We start from the raw sequence: 24,201 nt of genomic DNA on the forward strand, positions 1-24,201 counted from the left end.
AATCCAGGTAGCTCCGTTGAGCCACATCAGCAAAGCAGCGCAAGCGTTTTTGTCCTCTCCACCGGACTTGGCAAAGCTTGTGGGTCTTCACGGCCCATTCAAGATCAAGCCACACGCCCAACATTAAGACAAAGAACGGCATGTGGCTGCTGGGAGGATTCATTTTCTCTCGCCCCCCCCCCCCCGGCGCCTTTGGGGGTGCAGCTAAGTTCAGCGGTAAGAGGGATCTCTGAAGAGGGTGGTGTGTGGAGGATGTGGGTGGCCCCGCTAATCAAAAAGGGCCAGTGTGGTGCCCCTATAAACCCGAGTTCCCCTACACCGCTGGTTTCAGTGGTGAGCCCACTGGCAGTACTTCTGGTGGAAGAGAGACATCAGGCAGGCTTTTTCACACAAGCCTGTTTCAACAGCAGATGCCTGGGAGCTGCCATCTAATTTTCCCAGAGTGCCCTGGAATGACTGCACTGAGGGCATTGTGGGAAATTGAAAGGGAGGCCACCAGATCCAGCTGTTTGGCACTAACAGGACTGCTTGAACCCTTGAGCACATTTCTGTCATGAGCCCTGCTGGGTCTCGGACTGCAGACACTGGACCTAAATTGCATTTAGAAAGACAGTCACAAATTCTTTTCCAAGCAAAGCCAATTTGCAGATTAATAACAATTCTTAAGGCACATACTCTGGACCTGTAATTCCAGCCTTTATTTCATACCATTGTGAAGCTTGTTTATAATATAATATATAATATATATTTTATATATACATATATATGTATGCATAAAGTAGAATGGATGGAGGGAAAAGCATCAGATATATTTTTATAAATATTTCTGTATGTTCCGCATACAAAATAAAATATGTACGTCCAGACTGTTTAGTGGTTCTGTGCATCTCACTGCAATATTTCCACGAGGTCTATGGCAAACTTCCTCTGCTGTGTAGAATTCCTAGCTACCCTTCTGGGGTTCTTAGGGCTCTTTGCCTGTAATGCAACACACAACACACAACACGCACACAGGTGGATTGGCTGGAGTGAGGCTCGGTGCATCGGCCAGTCAGCCTTTGTCCCCAGTGGGAAAGACGGCAGGCATTTCTGTGTCGCCTTTTAGCTCATGCCCAGCTCCTTCCTCTGGCTGCACACGAACCACGGTGTCCCGCACAGGAGTCTGGCCCCCCGAGGGGTCAAACACGATCTCAGAGAATCCAGTTTGGGGCAGGGCCAATGAGAAAAGGGGTGGAGCCAAAATCGCCGTGTCTTTTAGCTTAACCTTACTGCCAATACTCAAGCCATGGAGTCAGGGTGCAGGGGAATTCTGCAAAGCCGGGGAACTACCGGATCATTGGCTGTTGGAGGAAGTGGGCGGGGCCAGGGGAAAGGCCAGGTGGGGCCCTCAGGTGGGCCAGTGTTGGCCCGTGGCCCTGAGGTTCTGCACCTCTGCCCGCAGCACCCCCAAGTGCTGAGCCCCGCCAGCCTCGATCAAAAGCTCTGTCTCGTCCTCACGTATTATGCGATTTGACGTTCCCACGTGGTGTGTTAGTTGCTTCAAGCATCCCATAGCCCAGCAGCCCCCATGCGTGTGAGAGACGCCCCGGGGTGAGTTGCGATGACCTTCCCGGGCCAGCAGACCGAGTGAGGCTGCCCTCCTTTGTGTGGCGGCCGCAGGCTCCAATTTCAAGTTGGAGTTGACCGTGGTGCTGAAACCTGGGCCCAAAATAACCTCAGCACCATGGAGAGCTCCCCAAAGGTTTGGATTGAGGCCCAATGTGGACCCCTCCGCTCCGACCCGGAAGACACAAGACCCCGCTGCTTCCCCTCCCATCATGGCTTAGCCAAATCCCGTGGCAGCTCTCTCATCTGCGCCTGCCCCCTTCCTCCTCCTCCTTCACTCTTTCCATGAGGATCCTGGCCTGGGATCCGTGTCCTCTTCTTGTTTCTTTGAGGCACTTGCCTCTTGGGTGGCGGGCAAAAGTGAATAGACGTGCCCTTTCATGATGTGAAATTTTGAAATACTCATCCTGTGCCGGCAACAGATGAGGAATGCCTTGCAGGTTGGAGCCGGGATCTGCTGTCCCTCTTGGCCACTTGAGTGGAAGGGATGCCCATGGAATAAGTCACGGAGGTGCTTTCTCCACCCGCTCCCACATGGCCTGCCACTCATGGCACCCTGTTGTCCAGCCAGCATGCCGTTGCTGGGGTGCTCTGAGCCGCACACACAGTCGCAATCAAAGACTCCTGGGCCGAAATCACACAGCCCTCCATTCCAGCCCGAGACGGCGCCCCCTGCGGCTGTAAGGACTGGCATCACTGGGCACTGGCTGAGGGCCTTCCCTCCCACGGGGACCTCTGCCAGGAGACCGAGCAGGCAGGCACGGCACATGGCCACAGGCGCCCCTCGGCTTGCATCTCGTGATCTCTGTTAGTGGACGCAACCTGCATGCACATGAGATGCTCTTCTTTCCACTGATGAGTTTCCACCTGGGGAGCCGTGCATAAATGGCAGGACTGGCGCCAAGGGTAGGACTGTTCGGGCATCTGCCAAGGGCCTGCCAGGTGTGGCCTGCTGGGCTACTTGCCTTTTGCTGGGGCCTGGTCAATGGGGGTGGTGAGGAGAAGGAGAAGTCCCATTGGCTTGCTTTCTGCCTCTCTGCTTCGAGCAAGCAGCATCATCACGATGGTGGTGGTGGTAATCGGGAGGAGGTATTTCTGGTGGGGGCCCTGGGGGTGAGAAGGGAGACTCCAGAACCTGGAGACCAACGCTAAAAGTTGCTACCTGTCAAATATGTGGATAACCGAGTCTGCCCCGGAACGCCACTGCTCTTGGTCGGCTGCTCTGGAAGGAAGGGCAACTCTGCTGCGAAGGGAGATCCGCAGTCATGAGAAGAGACCCACCGACCCAGCTCAAGGGTCTTCTGCAACGGAGCAGCTAGAACTTGAACCCAGGGCCAAGAGCCCTGAGCCCCCAAAACTTCTGCACTGGGAACAGCCAGTGCAGAAGTTTTATTCCTGCAGTCAAGGTGGTGCTGGGACTTAAGTGAGCTTGCAGTGCAATACGCACATGCTCAGAGGCATTCAGGCCTGGCAGACCTGTTACTCCAGTTCAACCTTAGTAAGGATGCAGAGCCCCTTCGAAAGCATGGAGTGGTGGCTGGAGGGGTGAAAAGAAACAGCGCTTCTATGCTTCACAGCTGATGCGACAAAATCGGCCCTCTGAAGCTGGGATGGGTCATAAGCTTGCTAAGCCCTGGCTCTAGCAACGACCAAGCTGTACCCCGGGCCTTCCCGGTGGTAAGAGCTACTTTTCTCCAGAGCGCTTTTGAGAGGAGTCCATGGCCTCATTCATCAGGGACAGTCTGGCTGCAGGACCTGCTTGGAGGTAGGCGTGGGTCCTGAGGATCTCCCTGGTCTTCCAGATCCCGGTTGCATGGGCCCGTCATCCCAGGCAGAGAGCACCCGATTTCCTAGATGTGTCCGACAATCCCATCAGAGAGCCCAGGAGCAGAGTCTGGCGGCGGCAGCATCTGCCTTCTTCTCGTCCGTTGCGCTTGGAAGGCATTCGGGAGCCAAGCCTTGCAAGGCAGCTACAAAATGAAGGGGCCCCTCTTGGTTTGTTATGGAAACCAAGATCTCATCTGACGATTTCTTGCAGCCAGTCTCGGGTGATCTGACCCTTTCCATGGCAAAGACTCTCCTTTCCGCTGCCAAATCCAAAGCAGAACAGGGAGGAGAAAGTAATCAAGTTGCAGCGTTGGGACTTGCTTCGAGTTCCCTTTGGGGATTGGGGCCTCTAACCCCGGCTGCCCCTCCTACGTCACTGCACCAGTTCCTCAAGGTGACCCATCTGACACAATGATTTGCTCCACAGGCCACTCGATTCAACCTGGAGAAAGGGCCACGCAGCTTTTAAAGGGTCCAAGCCCCCCCTCTCTTTGCTCCCTTCTAAACAGAGAACAAATTTGTCAAGGGGGAGGGAGTGAAAACTACTTCTGGAAAACAGGAGGATTTCCTTCTTGCGGGGATCGAATGTCGCTCTCTCCAGGAGTCACGTCCGCTGCGTTACAACACAGAAATGAATGCTTTCCTGGATTACTTTCATGCACTCTTATTTCTCCAGCCCCCAACTCTGAGCGACCGACGCTCCTACAGCCAACCCCCCACCCCCTCCAGCCCACACAAGGCACCCAGCCACCAGGAATCGCCAAAAGAGAAGGAAAGCGGTGGGGGGGGGGGGAGCCGATGCCAAACAGCCACCCTAGAGCTTGGCCTTTCCGTTTGCTTCTGCAGTGCAGATCTCACCCGGCCACGGCCACGTTTGTCCGTTTGCTTTAGTCTTGTCTCCTCTGGGGCTCGTGGGAGATTCCTGGCCCGGGAGTGACCATTTCCTAAATGCCAGCATTCAGCCGCTGTCCACCGAGTCGCGTGGCTTTTTGGCAAGGCAAACGTAGGCTCCGGCGTCCCGGCTTGCTCTAGGCGTGCTTGGGAGGGGTGGCGTGGGCTTTCCGGTGCGCAGTCCCAGGGAGAAGGGGCGGCCCGGCGGGGGCTCACTTGCACACGTATCTCTCGACAGTCCGCTCACACCTCTTGCAGGTGACGTAGCAGCACCAGTGGTACTTGCAGTGGCAGCGTTCCACGACCTTGTCCATGTAGGGGTTGTAGCCGCGGCCGCAGCACATGAGGTCGCAGCTGTCGCTGCCGTTGGAGGTCTTGTTGCACTGCCTGGGAGAGAGAGAGCGAGGTGAGAGGGGGTTCGGGGCAGGAAGGGACACGGCGGGGCGTTCGGTGGGGGAAAGCCACCAGGCTGGCCCTAGACTAGAAGGGTTCAGCTTTGATCAAGGTCAAATTGGGACGCAACCAAATTATTTCGACTCCCCTCCCCATAGAAGGGTCTGAACCCATTTCAGTGGGCTAGGAAGCAAGAGGTGTTGGACGGGCCAGCCGTCTTTCCTTGCTTAATGGATTTTCTTGGTGGGAAGGAATAAGATGGATGAAGGGAGGGTATGGGAGTGTTCCAAAGGAAAGGCCTCTGGACCGCTTCCTAAAATCCCATGTCTGAGCTATTATTATTTATTCCATTTCTATAGCGCCGATAGCCAAAGCTCTCTGGGTGGCTTACCACAAAGAATAAAAATGATAGCATGCATTATGTAAAGCATTCATTAAAGATTCATTTTAAATGGCATAAAATACATTGCAAGACAATAAAAAGTCCTGCCGAGAACAAAGGGAAGGCATCACAATGTTTGTGTCAGGCCCCTGAATGAGCCGGGAGGTCTTTGGAGGTGATGAAAAAATGGCAAATTTAGTGCCAGGTGGGCTGTGGCAGGGAGGTTGTTCCAAAGATGGGGGCCACTACAGAAAAGGCCCTCCCCACTAGTTCACTTATTTATTTAAAGCTTTTATAGACCATCCCATTACAAACGTCTTGGGACAGTTTACAACAAGCACAGCATCCAGCAATTCACCATAAAATCACAATTAAAACCAGTTAAACATTAAAATAATGGGAGAATAAAAAGGTGGTTGCCTGGCGCCAAAAAGATAAAAGCATTGGGGCCAGGTGAGCCTCTCTGGGGAGCATATTCCACAATGGGGTGCCACTGCAGAGAAGGCCCTGCTCTGGGTACTCGCCCTCCTAACCTCCTTCAAGGAGGGCTCCCAGAGCAGGACCTCTGCCTCCGATCTCAAGGGGTGGGGGGCACATGGGGAAGGAGGCGTTCCTTCAGGTATCCCTTCAGGTATCCAAGTCCAGGTATCCCAGACCAAAGCCGTTTAGGGCTTTATATTGGGCCTGGGCTTCAATTGGCAGCCAGTGTAAACGATAGAGGACCGGCGTTACATGTGAATACCTGCTGGTCTCTGTTAATATCCTGGCAGTTCTGTTCTGGAGCAACAGAAAAACCCAGACCGTCTTCAAGGGCAGCCCCACAAAAAGCACACTACATAATCCAGTTGCCATCGTCCAAGCCTTCCGCGGGGGTGGCATGTGGAGGAAGGCCCAGTGGCTGAGCAGAGTGTCCAGGTAGATTGGGGTTGGGAAGGTGCCCCAGCAGGTATTGCTGTCCCAAGCCATGTAGGGCTTCATAGGTTAAGACCAGCACCTGTATGGCCATGGAAACCTTGCCACAAGGCACCCACAATCCAGGATCCTAAACATCCTAAGGAGATCTTTTAACCAGAGGAAATGTCAGGGGCTGAACCTTCTACAAGCCCATGTGTCTGATCCTGCTGCTTTTCCTGTGAAAAAATGAATCCTAGGAAAATTTGGCAGAAACCTCAAACACACCCCTCCACAAGACCTCCAGACGCACCAACTGCTGACATGGCCTGCCTGCCCAAAATGAATATGGACGCATACGTCCATTTTGGTTTCTTCCCATTTCTTGTTTTTCTGATCTTAGCTTTGGTGCTTTCCAAATTCCAAGAATTCCCTTTTTTTCAAACTTTGTACAGAAATGCGTACACATTTGTGCAATGCTTTTTCTCCAAGGACATGTTTCTGGTATGTAACTTTGTTGAACGTGCTCATAGTTTGCAAGCTGTTTGCCTCATATAATCCTTTTAAATGCTGCCTTGATCAAGACACACCTTTGTGTGTGCACATACGTGGTTCGAACAGAGGCATTTTTGCACACCTCTCTGAGCAGAGAATTCCTTTGCAAAATTTGGAGAATGCGGCTTTCAAAGCATAACTGAGCATCAGGTCAAAAGTGCAAGCGATGTGTGAGTTCGCATTAAAACGTAAACGAAACCAAGTTCTCCCTCCTTCCTGCTCTGAACCAAAGTTCTGAAACTTTAGTTTTCAACAACCAAGGTTGGGGAAGAGGCACGAGGAGGAAATGGGGGCTGGAGGAGCATGACCCCAACCATGGGCCACTCGGTTAATGGATGGAAATGAATCCAAAAAGATTTATATGAAATTCCTCATGAGGTAATGCTTTATGGGAAGTCGCCGGATTGATGAAGTGCTGAGATTTTGTTCTCGGTCCGTCCTTTTATTTATTTCTGAGCCAGCCAGGCCCTCTGTTTGTTATTTCAGATTTGAGTTTCGATCCAGGTTCAGCTCCCCCACCTTGGGCTTTCAATAGCCGACTCTTTGCACCACTCACTTTTTCATGGCGGCGGAGGGGGGAGCAGATGTACGTAAATATTTGCAGATCCCGGGCAGGCTCAGCAAGGGATTCTTTGCAAAACACATTGCAAAGTCTCACAGCTGAAGCCTACAACTTGCAGTCACACGCTGCGTGTTTGTCTAGCTTTGGACTGCAGGCGACGGCGCAGCTGCTCCCGCAAGCCAGGACGGCCTCCAGTGAAAAAGTCAAACAAAACCGGTCGCCCACCCCCAAATATTCTCTCCTCCACAAAAAATATTTGGAGCAAAGGTTCATTGGTTTGAATGATACCCAGGAGGATGGAAGGGGTTACAAAAGGGGAGAAGGATTCTCCTGGGTTAGCAAATCAGCCGCGGGATCTGGAGGGGAGAGGTGGAGGATGGAAGACACATGCCTGCTCCCCATCCCATCCCTTGCTGCTTCTCTTCGCTCCAAGATGAAGCAACATGTCTGGGAAGCGCAGCTGTGGGAGAGGCTAAGGTCTGGTAACCGACTGCCCTCCGCTTAATAGGTACCAGAGCACTGTCCTTTATTTGAAGAGCTGCCATGTCCAATTCCAGTTTAGTTTTTTAATTTCTTCTTATTTTTTATTACATCTCTTCTCTTCCCAGTAGCCAATGAGCTCTGGGTGGAATACAAAGAAGTTTAAAGACAACGGAAGCAAAGAATTAAAGGCAGTTGGAGACAGAGACTAGCCGGCTGGACTAGCCATCTGATGTCCTGTACTTTCATTCAAATTCTAGGGAATATTTCTAAATTTGCATTGATGCATATAAATGAGCAAACTTTAGGCAGATTTGCAGTCTTTTTTGTCCTCTGGTAGAATGATTCGTTTTCACTTTGGGGGCAATTCTGCAGCGGGTGACCTCGCAAGGGCCCTCCCCCAGGACTAGATTTTGCTGCCGTGGCTAATAGACACTGGCTGGATTCAGATAACACAAGCCATGGTGGGTTTTTTACCATTATGGAACTGTGGTATCATCTGAACCCACTCAAGCTATTTCACCATGGCAAGTTAGAAACCACAATAAGAAGCAATGGCTTGTTCTGTAGCTTCTTGGTGGTTTGTGGTGTTGTCTGAACTCAGGATCATGGTTTCCATGGTCCTGGTATGCAACTACCATAGTGCCTCGTATGGCATCTCCAGGAATCACTCCAGCCATCCAGACTCTGTGTGTGGACCAATCAGCAAGAGGCAGGCAGGGAGCAATGCACACTGGGACTGAATTTCAGGCACAGTGCTGAGACTGAGCAGGGAGGATGGCGACCATGATCGTGTGGGAACTGCTTGATCATCTGTTGGGTAGATCACAGAATCCTAGAAGAGCAGAGTTGGAAGGGGCCATGGAGGCCATCTAGTCCAACCCCTGCTGTTGCAGGACACCAAGTCACACCATCCCACTCAGGTGGCTATCCAGTTTCTTTCTGAATGCCCCCAGTGTGGGAGAGCCCCCCACCTCTCCAGGCAGCTGGTTCCACTGCCGTTTTGCTCTGACAGTGAGGAAGCTTTTCCTGATGCCCAGCCTGAATCTGGGTTGTCGCAACTTGACTTGATTATTCCGTGTCCTGCACTCCGGCATCAGCAAGACGAGATCCTGACCTTCCTCTCTCTGACACCCTTTTTGAAAAATGCAGGCCATGGTACCCACTCAAGGTTGCTTGCCATGCTGCCACTGAAGGACCTCTTCCAGGAAAAAGCCTGAACACCCCTCAAATCTACTGTGGCCACGTTCACAGCCTGTGGCAGAGAGTTCCAGAGATTAACCACGCACCACGTGAAGAAGTACCTGCCATGGTCTACTCCAAGTCTTCTGCCCACCAATCTGCAGACCTGCAGATATTGCTTACGAGCTGCATTACCTATTTCAGAGTCTGTTCAGTGGAGACCTAACAGTCACAAACTCTTACTGGCTGCAGGGGCTTTGGCTTAAGCCTGAGGTTGGTCTGTTGTTTCAAAAAACAGAAAGGTTCGGGGTGAACTTGGTAATGGACAGGGTGGGAAATTCCCCTGGACTCCCCACCCCATGACCGATTTACCTGCAGTCGTTTGTTTTCACTGGTGGGATGTGTGAAGAATCAGACAGAAGCGTGGAAATCTGACCAGTTTTCACACTCCCCCCCCCCCCATCCCTGTTCTGGTTTGTTAGCCCTGTGCTGGTGCCAACTGATAGTCAAGCAACCCTGCAGACTTCAGTCCCTAAGAGAGATAAAGCTTTGTGCTTCTTTTAAAACCAACTGGAAATCTGTACAAATAAGCATCCAAAGCGCACCTGGCCTTAGCACAATTTGTGCAGAATTGGCCGACTTGCGCATGTTATACCATCTTATTTCCTTCCTTTTCTGCCTGCAAGGTTTTAAGGAATCAGTGTCTTGTACAAGCTCTGTTACATTTTCCACGCCTATGCATCTCCATGGAGAAACAGAAATGTTATAATAATAATAATAATAATAATAATAATAATAATTATTATTATTATTATTATTATTATTATTATTATTATTATTATTATTATTTTAGACAAGGTTTTGAGGGCCTAAGCTAGGGATGTATGGATTTTGTTGAATCCGTCCTGTCTTGCTTCATGGATTGCCAGGCATCTTTCGATCCATTATCTGGTTGAAGGAGAAGGGGAAGGGGAAGCGGAAGGATTGTTCCTGTTTGCAAATGTGTTCCTGCACAAATCCTTGAAAAAGGAAATGTGCATTTTTACAAAGCTCTGCCCAAATTTACAAGGCTGCAGAATCAGTAGGACTAAGAACAGGCCCCTTCACCATGGAATCTGCTGGTTGGATTCCTACCATTCTGAACCCACTGGGAAGTATTGGGGATTTCCCTGCTCAGAGGGAAGGCTGAGCAAACACGACCCCCATGTTTTGCTCCCAGGTTTGGGAACAGAGAAGCAACGTGCGCCTATTTTGGTTGACTTGGTTGGGAACCTTGGCTGCCAACCAGAGAGGTTGGCTCCCCAGAGAGGTCCGCCTGGTGCCGCCGTCATTTGTTTTTCAGCGCCAGGCCAAGACCTTTTTATTTAAACGATATTTTAATAAGTGTTGATTTTATTTATGGGTTTTAAATGATTGCCAGGATGCTTCCGGGTTTTATTTGTATAGATATTTATTGATATGTTGGAAGCCGTCCCAAGGCTTATGCGAATGGGATGGCGGACAAAAATTCCAAAAAAAAATAAAATAAAAAATAAACCTGAACCAGCTGGGGGAGACCTTAAATGATGCTGGCCTTCTTTGGGTCAAGGTGCACAGCTGACCCGTGGCAAAGGGCTGATGCCCGGCCCCCTGCCTTTCCCTTGCCATAGGCTGAAAGGGCAAGTGCTCTGGCTGGAGTGAGGGCTAAACCTTTAAAAGCGAAGGGCCTCCCCAGGCAGGCGCAAGGGTTTTGCGGGCAGCCCCAAGAGTCAACTGCAATTGGGACGAACTGGTTTGTCCACACGACTAGGAGGGCGGGTTTAGCTCAGCCCTATTTCAGCTCTTCAAAAACCTCTGTAAGAAAATTTGGGAGGAAAAAACCACAAAGAAAACCAGAGACGGTATGGCTTTGAGCAGCGGCTGGGGAACGCAGGCAAGAGGCTGCATCCGTGCCCTGCCTGGGTTTTCTGCAAAGTGTCTGCCTGGCTACTGTGGGAATAGTGCACTGGGCTAAATGGGCTTTGGCCTGATCCTGCACGGCTCCTTGCTCTCTTGTATTCTTAAGTTCCCCTTAAACAAGGGACCTGTCCCCAACCCCGTATTTTCCTCCAAATTCAGTGCTATTTTAGATCACAAAATTGTTGCAGTTTGGAACTGGTTTGACCCCATCCTAGTCTGAACTGGCCTTTTCCAGATGGGTTTCCTAAGCGTGACTTTGTTCTAAGCTATGGTACCAGGTCATTCGTAAGAACAAAGGCTCAGTTCCACGAGATAACTTTTTCATGCTGCCTTTAATGTCTGCATTTTATGTGTTCCCATAAGTTGCCCAGAGAACTTAACCTATTGGGTAGTAGAGCAATTAGACAGACAGACAGACAGACAGATTTGGTGGGACCGTTCACCTACGGGAAGTAATCCTCTTTAACACAATGGGAATACTGGGGGATGTGAAGGAGAAAACATGCATGGGAGGAAAGCTGCTTAAAGGCCCATTTGTCTGTCTTTAGCTGGGGGTTGCATTTCAGCAAGGAAGCAAAAAGCAGAAAATGCTCTCCTACGTGGGAGAAAGCCCTTTCGGCCTCGCTTCACAAACCTAACCACAGCTATCTAACCAAAAGAAGGTTGTTAGAAGAGAGGCATCTGTGTTTCTCCTCTACCTACTGAATAATTGTGGAAACAGAAGCTCTTTCAACCCTTTGCATGAAGAACCCCATCTTCTCTTCCCCGTTCTCTCCATGCCTTTCTCTAAACTGCATCCTTATCTCTCATGTTACACCAGTGGTGAATCTTTTAGAAAGATGTCGAAGGTGGCTGGGTAAAACATCCAAATATCTGCTTTTGAATGACAAAGCTGCAGATAGTTTTTCCTTGCAAGGAAAAGCCATCCAAAAGTGGAAGAGAAACCATCTTTCTCCTGGGTAAACATGCGCTTGTTATCGGCCGTCATAAATCTGCGGTGCTGCTTAATGAGTCCATTCCTGTCTAGATTTATTTCCCTCTCCAGAACATTTTTTCTACGCTTAACAAGACCACGGCGGAGATAAACTTCAGGTAGGTGGACATCCATCTCTCTGCTAGGGCCGGCCTGTTGCGAACCAGACACCAGCGATAGGAAACTTAATGCGTTGTTAGTTTGGTTGTTTACAGAGACTTAGGGGGTTTTGCAGAAACCAAAGGGAAGGGCTGTTTTGCAAGAATGCCAGCTCCAGGCTCAGAATCTGAATGCTCCCCGAAGCCTGGGCGTGTTTAGATTTTTGGAGTCCTGTTCAAGCCGCCGTCCAGTTTCAACATTCTTTTGTTTAAAAAGAAGGAGGGAAGGAAGGAAGGTTGGACAGATAGATGGACAGACAGAAGGATAGAGGAACAGAAGGACAGATGGGTGAATGAACAGAAGAACAGAAAGGACAGAACGGAAGGGCAGAAAGACAGGACAGACAAGTTCATTTTCCAGCATGGCCCCAGGATCTCTGAGGACTACTTCTAGGCTTCTCACTAAACGTTTCTACAAACTCCATACTCATAGTTGGGGAAAACGTTTTACAACAGCGCATTCAGTCGCTTGGTTCCCCAGCCACCTCCTTCTTGGGTGAAGAAACAGAAAGAGGCCAGTCGGAGGACTGTCACAGGTCAAAGCAGCACAGTCCTCACCGATAACCCTCCGACCACCTGCTAGCATGCAACAATCCCCTTTGGCGCATGTCGCGGCTCGGTATCTGACACAGCAATCCAATCCTCCCCCAATTATCCCCGCTGTCCTTTTAAGTGACCAAAAGTTTGCTCCAATTAAAAGGACACGAGGGGGCTCCTACATTTCCTTCCCCTTCCTCCCCGCCCGCACAACCGTCTTTCTTTCCAGTTCACCTTTTACAAGACAGGCCTGGGAAAGAGCCTTCGCAGCCCCACTGCATTCCGTCCGTAATGGATTCTGCAAAGTTTCTGGCTTCCAAAGCCATACCAAGGAGTGGCTGCACTCCAGGTCCCCCGAATCTGGTGTTGGCGGCCACTCTGTGTCGCAAGCACAGTCCTCTGAGAGGGACATGCCAGGGCCTGAGCCCAGAATGCTTTGCTCCAAGCAGGGATGTGTGAGGATGCTGGCTGGGCATCCCAGCCCATGTGACCCAGAGCTCACACCGACTCGCTCCAGTGTGAACCCAGGCAACACACGGTCCTGCACCCCAAAGCAATTTGCAAGTTTTGCTTTGCTTGTTTTTAAGATGAGGAAAACTTGTACAACTTCCCACTGCAATTTGTGAAAGTTGCACCTGGAATTTACACAAAATGTGCACCTTGCATTTGGGGTTAGCACAAAATTCCCTGGCTTTCAACAGACAAACAGAAACATGCAGATCACAGCACACTTTACAAGTGGAAGGCACAAAAACACCCATACAGGCCTGCTTTCAAATAAGCACAAGTTGGTTAAATTTCTCAGAGGTATGGAACGGGCTTCCACGGAAGGTGGTTGAAGCCCCATTGGTCAGGGGTCAGACTAGATGACCCGGGAGACCCCTTTTGACTCACTCTGTTTCTATGTTTCTATTTCCAAGAATGAGTTCTGCAGCTGAGCAGTTGGCCCTCCCCAATTTCCACATTTAGTTTGCATAGTTCACTGTCCTTGATTTTGCTAATCCATGAGCGAGCAATTGATTAGTGACTGGCAAACTTAACCCAGAAGAATGTTTTATTTCCTTGGATAATAACCAACTCACCCATACAGGGTGAATCTGGATTTCATGTGCACTATTTGCATTATGTTTATTTATTGTATGTAAGCCGTCCCGAGGCTCATGTGACTGGGACGGCATACAAAAATCCTAAATAAATAAATAAGCAAGCAAGCAAGCGAGCTTGAACCAATGCTCTTCCTTAGAGCAAGCCCTCAGTTCACAGAAATGACATTCTGCATCTGTGCAGTACCATATTGCATCCTGGGAGCTCTCATTTGCCCCGTGGCATCACGTGTCCCTTTTGCGACCATCATGAACCCATTCAGCGCATGTATGGAAATGGCATTTTAAGGTACAAACACTGCCTGTTTGGAAGCCTATCCCTGGGGAGCCCTCTGCAGGGCTGCCTCTGTCTTGGCCAGATGTGGCCAGATGTGCAATAAGGACCAAGGAAGGGGAAGCGGAAGCGGAAGGGGAAGGGGAAGGGTGCAGGAGGCATGGGGTGGACTCCACATCCTTCTTACAGAAATGTCAAGTACAGATTGTACCAAAAAAAAAAAAGGATACACTTTAGAGAGCCCAGATGATTCAACCCAGTTCATCCCAACACTATTTTAAAACTGTGCTCCAAGCATATATCCATTCATAGCAGCAGTTAATCCATTAATGTTCGTGGAGGTGAGTGTGGAAAGACATGGCGGGGGGCGGGGGAGCATGCCCTGCCACAGCACCGTTCTGACGTGCTTTGGCAGGTCTCTCGAGGGCTGTTAGCAGCGACTTGAAAAGGAAAAGCCATTTCTTCCTTGCTGCGCCAGCCGAGCATGAGCGAGTGGGTGAAGCACGGGGGCATCATGGGGGGCGGTGTAGGTGGGGGGCTAAGACGAAGGCGAAGGGGAAGGGGAAGGAAGGACTGATGGATGGACTCCTCGCGGTACAGCTTAGACTCCCCTGAAGTGCTTTCAGCCAAACAGATGCGTACGAAAGGCCACGGCGAAATCTTGTGAAAATGGAAGTTTAAATAGCATAAAGTATTCACGACGCCTTTGGGACCCATCAAGCTATTTGGAAAAGGTCCATATGAACATTACACTTTTATATGTGGGAAGTGTGAATTGTATTTTATACATATCCTCTCCATCCCTTTCTCTCGCACTCTCTCTCATGTGCGCGTGCACACACACACGCACGTGTGCAAGCGCACCTTCTCTTTCCTGCAGCTCCTGCGTGAAAGGGGCTTCCCTGCCCCAGGGACCTGCAAGGAAGCCATCTGGGGTTGGCGTTTGCCGGATTCCCTGGGCTCGGCTCTGCACGACGGAGGCCAGTGGTCCGGGTGCCGGGCGAGCGTGTGGCATCCACCGGGCGCTCGCTGGGGAGCGAGTCCCACACGCCGTGCAAGCGGCGTCTGCGTGTGTGCCAGAAGACTCCTCCTCATGCCGAGGAAGGCTGGCCGAGGGGTGCTCGGGACCGAGGGGCCCAGCGGGAGAGCACCCCCAGTGCTTAGCGGCACCCCCTGTGTGCCACTCAGAGCAGCGACTGCTCCTTGGGGTGAAGAAGGCTGGTTGCCAGACACGCAGCACCCCCGGGAGGGTGGCCCCCAAAATGCGAGGTAAGCAGCATCCCTCATCCAGGCCAGCGGCAGCCACCTTTCGGGCTGTTGCCGCTGGCGTGGAGGAGAGTTGGACACCCGGGGCTCCGTGAGTGCTTGCAGACTTCCTCCTGGCTCAGCTCGCTTCGGAAGACCAGGCTGAGCACAAGAGGACGGATCCCAGCAAGAAGGGCCCAGCTCCACCTGCCCCACTGTGAAGCCACCTTGCGGGGGCTCAGAACATTGCTCCATCCTGCCCGGTTCTGTCTCTTGCCACCAGGGGCAGTTCTGCTCGGGGAAGGGGCCCTCCTGCACATACAGAAGGTCGAATCCCCTCTTTTCCCAGGTGGGACTAGTAAGGAAACCCTGGACAGCCACTGCCGGTCAGTGCCAACAATATTGGGTTTGATGGCTCAGGGGTATGACTCCTGATGCTTCTGTTGCCAGGCAGCTTCTGGTGTGCCTATTTCGATCAGTTCTTCGTTTACAACCATGAGGACTAGAATCTTCCATTAAAGTTAGAGGAATAAACATAGTTCAGTGGTGGCACACCAGCATGGTAGGCAGAAAGTCCCAGGTTCCACCCCTAATTTCTCCAGGCAGGACTAGGAATGAATCCTGCCTGAAACCCCCGAGAGTGGCTGCCGGTCAGAGTCAGCACTATTGGGCTAGAAGGGCCAAGGCTCTGACTCAGTATAAAGGCAGACTCTTATGCTTCTCCCAGCTAAGACCCAGCCATCTCCTACCCACTCGCAAGGGTCAGACTACATGGCTAGGCAAACGGGTTGGCCACATGACTCCTAAGTGGTGTGTGTGGGGGGGGGTCCCTTTCACACCACCCATAAAAGGAGCAGGATCTGCCAAGCAAAGTGTTCTCGGCTGAAGGGCAGCCACTGCTTAAAGGAGCGCAGCCGTCTGGCCTGGCTCTCCACCGCAGCGACCCATGACGAAAGGAAGGTGACGATGGAGGATCTGCTCAGTTCCAGCTGGATCATTCCAACACACTGAACTCTCCAAGTGGGGATTCTGCCAGCGGGTGACTTCGGCAAAACACGGGGATCTTGGATAGCCTCTTGGTACAAACCCAAAGCGCTTTAGATGCAAAGGCTGTTGGGTCGAATCCAGGGATGCTGGAGGGCCTCTGGGGTTCTTCGGACCTCCAGCGCTATCTTTGGCTGTTTGCCATAACATGGGCCACTCTGCCCAGGAAAGGGGCTCTCCGCTCTCCAAGAGGAACAAGCACAGGTACTCGGGGCAAGGGAAGATGGTGAGGTCAAGGGACAGAAGCGTCTGCGCTCGGTCTCCCTGCCTTCGTGGTGTCCACCCTGACTTGCTGAGGTCTCCTAGCCTTCTCCGGCTGTGCTTGGAGATGCAGTTCAAGGGGGACCTTCTTCATGAAAAGCATCAAGAGCCAGTGTGGCCTAGTGGTGAAGAGCGTGGGACTGGGACTCAGGCGATCCGGGTTCGAGTCCCCGCTCGGCCATGAAGCCAGCTGGGTGACTCTGGGCCAGTCACAGACTCTCAGCCCAACCTACCTCACAGGGTTGTTGTTGTGGGGATGAGATGGAGGAGGAGAATGATGTAAGCTGCCTTGAGCCCTTTGTAGGAAAAAGGCAGGATATAAATTGAAAAATAAATAAATAAAATTAACTCCGCTACTGATGGGAGGGTGGGCGAAGGGGTCGGGCTGGGGGCTGATGTGGCGAGCTTGCATAAGAACATAAGAAGCGCTGGAGCAAGCCAGTGGTCCATCCAGTCCAGGACTCCGTTCACATGGTGGCAAACCAGCTGCCCACAGGATCCCTCGAGCAGGATGGGTGCAAGACCTCCTCCTGCCCAAGCCCTTCAGCAAGCGGTGCATCCTCTGGAGAAGGGGGTCGCCCATAGCCAGCAAGCCTAGTGGCCACGGACACCCACCTCCTCCGAGAATCTGTCCAGTCCCCTTTAAAGGCCACACTGATTGGTGGCCGTCAAGACTTCCTATAGCCGCGAATCCCACGGTGTGACTTTGCCTTGTGTGAAAAAGAGGTTCCTTTTATCTGCCCTAAATCTCGCTTGTTTCTATCGGTAAAGGCCGAAGGGGAACGTCTCCGTAATAACACAGTGCTGAATGCAGCTGCTGGTTCTGCTAATGCTTCTTTTGAACCCACATTGTGGCCAAGTCCAGAATTTCCTCCTTTTGGGGCAGAGTTTACGGAACAGGTAAACGTGGTACTGGAACAGTCTTTAACATTCACTGATGTACACCATCTTTTAGATAACCTTTTAAATTATCTACAGGCTTTTTGGACATTAACAGACTTCAGCACAAATGGGTTTTCTGTGCTGTTTTGACATCTAAATGATTACAAAACCAGAAGGACAAAGATTCACATCCTGTAATGCAAAGGGTCAATGGATGATTATTTGGATATCTAGTCTGCTTTTGTGGAAGCTTGCATAAAACGTTTTGCATATGCATTCATTGCTATGGATATATACAGATCTACATAAGTATATTAAGGAACGGATTTAGGAGGAGGAGGAGGAGGGGAGGTAATCCTGAGCTGGACAGATAGATGGCCTGATTCAGTAGATTTTATCAGTATTCTAAAACGTTCTTCCCCAAGCTGGTGCCATTGAGCATGCTGGCTGGGGCTGATGGGAGCTGGATCCCACATGTCTAGAGGGCATCTGCTTAGCAAAGGCTGCTCTAGTGCCTGTGATGGACCCATGTGACGCCCACTTTTTGGAGGCCGGTCCTGGAGCAAAGCAGGTTTAGATGACACAGACCTGGGCACGTACCGCCAGGAGGCAGCGCTTAGTGGCTGCCGGCCTCTTCTCCCATGAATGGAGCACCTGGCACAGGGAAGGCTGGTTGTGGGGAGAGCACTAGGCTGCTTCAAGGACGCCCAAGCCCCCCCCCCCTCCACTGGCAGAACAGTTACCTGTCTTGAGTCCCGTGCGAGCCCACTTTCTCATTCTTCATGCAGAAATCCGGCGAGCTTTGCAGGTAGACCAGTTCGGTCTCCTTGACGGGGCGGATATCAAGATCCTTGGGGACCAGGTGCTTGCGTGTGCCCATGGGGCGGTGCACCACCTTGGTGGCTGAAAGGTATTTGTTTTTCAAGTCCAGGGCGATGTCCCTCAGCTCCTGAAGGCCCCTCCAGCAGGTTTTGATGGAGCAGGAGCCAGACACCCCATGGCACTTGCACTTCATTTCCAGGGACGCTTTCAGGGCCTGCAACAAGAGCCGCACACGCATTTTGACGCAATCCTGGCTGGTGGCTGGAACGCCCCTTCCGTCACCGCCCTTCCCTCCCAGGAGAGGCTAAAAGGAGCACACGCCCCCGGGGGGTTCCAAGAGGCAGGGGCTGCGTCCCAGGAGCCAAAATGCAAGCTAAGCTCAGTTGCATAAATTTGGGAAATGCTTCTTGGAGTTCTTCCCTTCTAGTCCCTTCCCTGATCTCCATCTGTTTTGCCCTGCTGTCAGGACCTTTGATTGCAAGCTCCTGGGGGCAGGGACCTATGACCTTCTCTTATTCTGTCACTCTGAACTATGTTGTGGAATAACAACAACAGTGGTAATAATGATAATGGTAATATCATATTTATTTATTTAAAGCTTTTATACACCCTCCCATTACTGGTGTCTTGGAATGGTTTACAACCAGCACAAATATCATCCCACGGATAATATCATCTTGCACGATTAATCCTTTTCTCGTCAAAGGGGAAGGAGTTCGGGATCTTGTCCAGCCTTTCGGCATTCGGCTGTCACATCCGATAGGGTGTGGAAGTGGAAAAGGCCTAGGTCTCAAGAGCTATGGGCCAGACTAGACTCGGTCCAAAAAGTGCAAAACGCATTTCAGCGATCCAATTTATAGCCAAATGGAACTAGCGACCGGGGAGGAGCTGATTAGAATTGGGACTGCATGGTCTAAGGGCCCAAACCCTAACCTTAACCCTCTGGGCCATGATCCAGCCCAGGATGGCGCCCACCAGAAGCTGCACCCCAGAAGAAGAAGACCAGAAGATGGCACCCCAAGAGAGTGACGCCCCCTGACATCAAGAGGGTCTGCAGGGGGTGGGTTTCCATTGGGCCCACGGCACGGTGGAAATGCCTAACCACCATAGCGGTGCAGTGGGATCTCAAGCACCCGCTGCCGCTGAGCTGCTTCAAAGCCCACCCTCCAGGCCTGTGGGACCCACGCCCATATTCTGCACACACTCTTGTAAATTCCGGGAGGCCCCGTTGCTTCGCCATGGGTGAAGCCTTCAGGAAGGGTGCATTCCAAAATTACCCCCTTGCTCAAGTCAGAAGTCGATCCCTAGTCAACACTGATCACCAAGCAAGGCTGCAGGGAGTGCCGGAAGGCCAAGGCTTCCGCTTTATTTGCTCTGCTCCCACAGCTGCTCTTGCGCTACCAGGGAGGAAGACTAGCGCCTGGGAAGCTCGGACTGGCCAGGCCGGCCAAGAACTAGCCAAGACGGCTGCTTCTGGGCTGAGGCGCCAGCTGGGCTTGCAGAAGGAGGCTCTACGGACTCCCCCACTCCGGAACCCCTAGTTTGGGCCCGTCTCCTGGGTCACACAAGGTATTTGGAGCTGGAAACTCATTCCACCCTGGGGGTGTGGATGCAACTCCTGCCTGGAAGGGATGCACCTTTTCCTTTTAAAGGAACGCCATGCAAGTAGGACCCCCCTTTGAGAAAGTACCACCTCCAGCGGTCGCTTCACATGGTGAGGATGGTCCAGGCCAGAAGCCCTCCAAGCTGCTCAGTGCCACGGATGCACAAAATCCAGGATGAGTGGGCGCTGAGGACACCATATGAGGTGCTCCACCGTGGTGAACCTATTGTTCAGCACCATGGACAACGCCAATGACGCTCAAAAGAAAAGCTGGAATGGGTGAGTCACCAGCTTCCCCTGGCAAAATTCGGCCAGCTCATCCCGATTCTCTGAGCAGGGATCAGAGGAGGTGGTGGTCTGGAAACAGGCAGCCGGAACTGGAGGTGGCCTGCATGAAACGCCCATCCCCAGGTGTGCGAGGAATGACTGGAGCCTGCAACTTGGGAGGCACCGGCTGAGAGGCAGAGAAGATGCGTGGCCTGAAATTGGCTTGTGCAATATTTTGAAGCAGGGAAAAGAATCTGACTGCTGAGAAGTAGGAATATGCTATGCTGGGGGTGCACACAATATAGTCATAACTATAACAAAATAAAATAAAGGATTCTTGGCTCGCCACACAAGTCCAAATCAGAAACAGAATTCTGTGCAGACAGATTTTATTTTAAAGGCAAGGTTGCATTCCTGAAAGGCTTTCCTGGAATTCTACAGGAGGAGGGCACAAGCCCTGGTGATGCGGAGCCGGGCAGCTTGCCCAGCTGTACACAGAGGTAGCGCCCACGTTCAACAGGGACCACCTGGCTGCTGTCCGGGTTGAGATAACCCAATAACCCACACTCAAGGGTTAAGTATGAGTGCTTGCTGGATCCTGGGTTGTTGCTGAGACATGGGTTATCATGTGGTCCGTGCCCAGCCAGCCAAGCAAACCAGGTTATTAGGTTGCCTGAACCCAGCCACTAAGTCAAAGCAGAGAACCTTCAAACCCAGCATGGCATCGTGACTAGTACCGGTTCTCTAGGGGCTTGGGCAGGTGTCTTCTTCCAGCCCCACCTGGAGAGGAGAGGGACTGAGCCGCGAGCCCCCTGCCGGGGTCAGCTCTGCCCGCCCTTTGCACCCTTCCTGGCTCCCGAGCCTGCCTCTCTCCCCCATCGCAGGGCACGTGCGCCCACCAGGGCTGTCTCGCGTCCACAGTGGCTCCTAGGGAGCCCCCGCTCTGTCACCCCTCGTGAGCCCCGATGATGAGTGCATAACGACAAGAACCCTCTCGGATTGGTTACCTGTCTCCCTACTTCACTGTTGTGCAGATGCATCAGCTTATTGGCTTGTGATCCTGATTTTTTCATCTTCATGGGAGCATCTGAAAATTTGGACCCCATGACAAGACCATAGTTGAGGTTGTCAGCACATCCGCCCCAGCGATACCCAGGTCCAGGTGTCTCACCTGGGATGGGACCACAGGAGCAGCCAGGGAGGTCCCCGGTGGTGCAGGCTCTGGCGATGGTGTGGCTGATGGCTGCGGCGGAGAGGGCGTGCACGAAAGCCGACTCCCTGGTGCCTGCAAGACAGGAGAGGAGGACGGACAGGGCAGCCGTCAGCGGGCGCTCCGGGCCTGGCTCCCGCCTTCCCCAAACTGCTGCCGCCCAAATGCATCCAACGACTCCCACCCTCCCTGATCGGTGGCAGGCTGATGGGAATCGGGGCCCCAAGGCATTAGACTCCCCGCAAGAAGATTGAAGGGCTAGTGAACGAGGACGGCCACATTCTTGTCATTTTCTGCAGTAACAGAAAGGTCCTACTTCTCCCACACAAGCGTTTGTAGCACCCAGACGGATTTGATGGGCTACAGAGCTCCCAGCAGCATCGGAAGCTGTCTTTTTATTTTATTTATTATTGTATTCCTTGGAAGGCCAATCATTGATCCTGCTTCTTAAACATTGAGCGCCAAGAACAGTAAATTTCTTCAGTCAGAGGAGTCTGAGGTCCCCCAGAAAGTGGCTTCTTGCAAGAAGTGACTTTGAGGGGGACACAAACCCCCCAGCCATGGTTCATGTGGAAGCGGCAAAAGGGGAAAGCACAGGCACCCTGTGTGAGAAACCATTTGGTCTTGAAATTCAGGATCAAACGCTGAGCACGGAGGCAGACCTTAGATTTCTGAGTTGAGTCTCTTTGACTTGAATGAACTCGGCTTTGCACAGGAGTCATCAGAAGCTCTTAAGAATCAGGCTGTCAGCTGCTGAGCATCTTTGCATGCCATCTGTCAAATTTGCCACCCATCAAGACAACTGTCAAATGCTGTCAAATATCCAATATTAAGTCAAATACCAAGTATGAACATCAGACCTCAATGGATGTCAAATGCATTTGACGGCCATTGCGATCTGAATTTAGTACTTGGCCTTTTCTTAACATTGGATGTTTGACAAAATTCAGTGATGACAAATTGGCCAATCAGTCAATATTTAGAGTCTACATTTGCACAGTGGGAGCCCATTAAAATGTAAGAAGGCTCAATTAGGCAAAGCTCCCTCTAGTCCGGCATTTGGTTCGCTCACTGGCCAGAAAGGTGTCCCTGCAGAAAGCCTACAACCCAGACATGGGCACAATATCACCCTCCTACCCATGATCCCCAGCAACTGGGGCACATAGGCAAATGGCTTCGATCTCTGAGGTTGCACAGGGCCATCGTGAAGCTGCCCCTTTCCCTTTCAAAGCTGTACATGTTGCTTCCCTTCCCTTCATTTCATGGAATTAAATTCCATAGTCTGACGATGTGACTTGTTCGCAAGGACGTCTTTTTGCCTGCCTGAATTCCGCCTTGTCCAGCTTCATGGGAGAAGCTGAGGTTCTAGTATTATCTGGTATTATGGGAAAGGAATGGAAGTTTTACCCCATCCATTTTTCTTCACTGTGTGCATCATTTTATGTTCCACTAAGCTAAAAAGCCCCAAACACTGACGTCTTTGCTTGCAAGAGTTGCTCAGATGCTCGATCGTTTTGCTTGTTCTCCCTGAACCTTTCCCAGCTGTTCCATGTGTGTTTTGAGATGCATCCACCAGAACTGGACTCGGCATCCCGAGTATGATCGCCATCCAGCTTGCAACAATGCTCCACCGGATCTATGCCTCCCGCATTCATGGACTCTCACACGAAGTCCACAGATGCTCCAGGAACAAAACTTGGACCTTCTTCTGTTCCACATGCAGCGGCACAAATGTTGCTGCCCATGATGCGGAAGGGAGGTGGCATTTGCACAGGAGCCATGCATGGCTCAATTCCTGGAGAGCAGCGGGCAATTAAAGGCAGATTCACAAGGAACGTGGACCCGTGGCTGCAGAGCAGGACAGCCTCCGAGAGCTGAGACAGAGCATCTGCTAGATTCCCCCCCTGAAACATTTTCCTCAGGTGTTCCTAGCGTGCATCACTTTACACACCTGTCATGTCACTGCAGGATGTGTCTTTTTTTCTAACCCCAAATGCCTCAAGCATTGCAACCTTTGCTCGAAGGGGATTTGCTTGGGCCCCTTTTCCAGCGCTCCAAAATGCTTTTGGTGATGCTGTCCTGCTCATGGGACCCCGAGTAGGGACACCACAAACCCTCCGCATCAGATGCCCGGCCCGTTTGGCAGAACCAAGCTCATGACGTGCATGCCACCTCTGGAAGAGAACCTTTCCTGGTTACCTCTCTCCAAATCTAGGAGGAAGTTGGGCGCCAGCTCAATGGAGGAGCAATTCCACCGCATGTCGGAGAAGGCTTTGCGGCACGTCTTGATCACCTCCCGCGCGGCCTGGATGACGCTCTGCATCAGTTCCAGGTTGCTTCGGCACAGCTGCACTTGCGAAAGCACCAGCCCTTCCAGCTGCTTGCAGTGCTGGGTCTGATTCAAGGCCAGGGCTGCAGGGGTCTTGAACAAGGCCCTAAGAAGAAAAGAAGACCCACGCCCAACAGCCCGTTAGTACAAAAGAGGAGACTCAGCACTTGCGAACCTGAAATGCAGCTGCGTCAGGCTGCCTGGGGAGGATGGGAGCTGAAGTCCAACACATCTCGAGGGCTTCGGGTGGTGGAGAGGGCTGTTCTGAACCAGACCGGTGCAATCATACGGAAACATTCAGAATGTCAAAGCCGAAAGCACTTTACTGGGGTTCCCAAATGATGCGACACTGCCAGTTTGGAAATTTGGAAAAAATGGAACAACACCCCACTTTAATTCGGAGCTCCCAGTCCCTGGGGTCCTCTGCCCCATCACCCAGCTCTCCATGATTCTGGCTTAAATCAAGGAGCTGGGACCCCAATCCCTGTGGCATCGGGTCCCCCCAAATTAGCTGCCTTTCGGCCCCCTTGCGCTTCTCCCTCTGCCCTTGTGCCCCAAATCTTTCTGTCCGGAGTTTTCTTCTGAAATCAAAGGCCTTCACCTCCCCTCTCAGGGGGGCTCTTGGAAGACAGGGTCCTTTAAGGACACGGACACACACACACAGAGAGAGAGAGAGAGAGAGAGAGAGAGAGAGAGAGAGAGAGAGAGAGAGAGAGCCCTTCTTGCTTCATCCCTTCTGGCTCGTTCCCACAAGGGCCAGCAGTGTCTGGTGATCCCACGCATCCTC

General features: G+C 51.8%; 1 protein-coding gene across 1 annotated transcript; it reads right to left on the minus strand.

The window, feature by feature from the left end:
* Positions 1 to 4,535: 4,535 nt before the first annotated feature.
* Positions 4,536 to 23,711, minus strand: WNT11 (Wnt family member 11). The gene is given in 4 exon segments (XM_044450178.1): positions 4,536 to 4,710; positions 17,927 to 18,219; positions 20,883 to 21,160; positions 23,285 to 23,711. Coding segments are annotated over 4 exon segments (1,173 nt in total).
* Between the last annotated feature and the right edge of the window lie 490 nt (positions 23,712 to 24,201).

The sequence above is a fragment of the Varanus komodoensis genome, unplaced genomic scaffold (genome assembly GCF_004798865.1).
Source record: "Varanus komodoensis strain SLA01 unplaced genomic scaffold, ASM479886v1 scaffold63, whole genome shotgun sequence".
Lineage (NCBI taxonomy): Eukaryota > Metazoa > Chordata > Lepidosauria > Squamata > Varanidae > Varanus > Varanus komodoensis.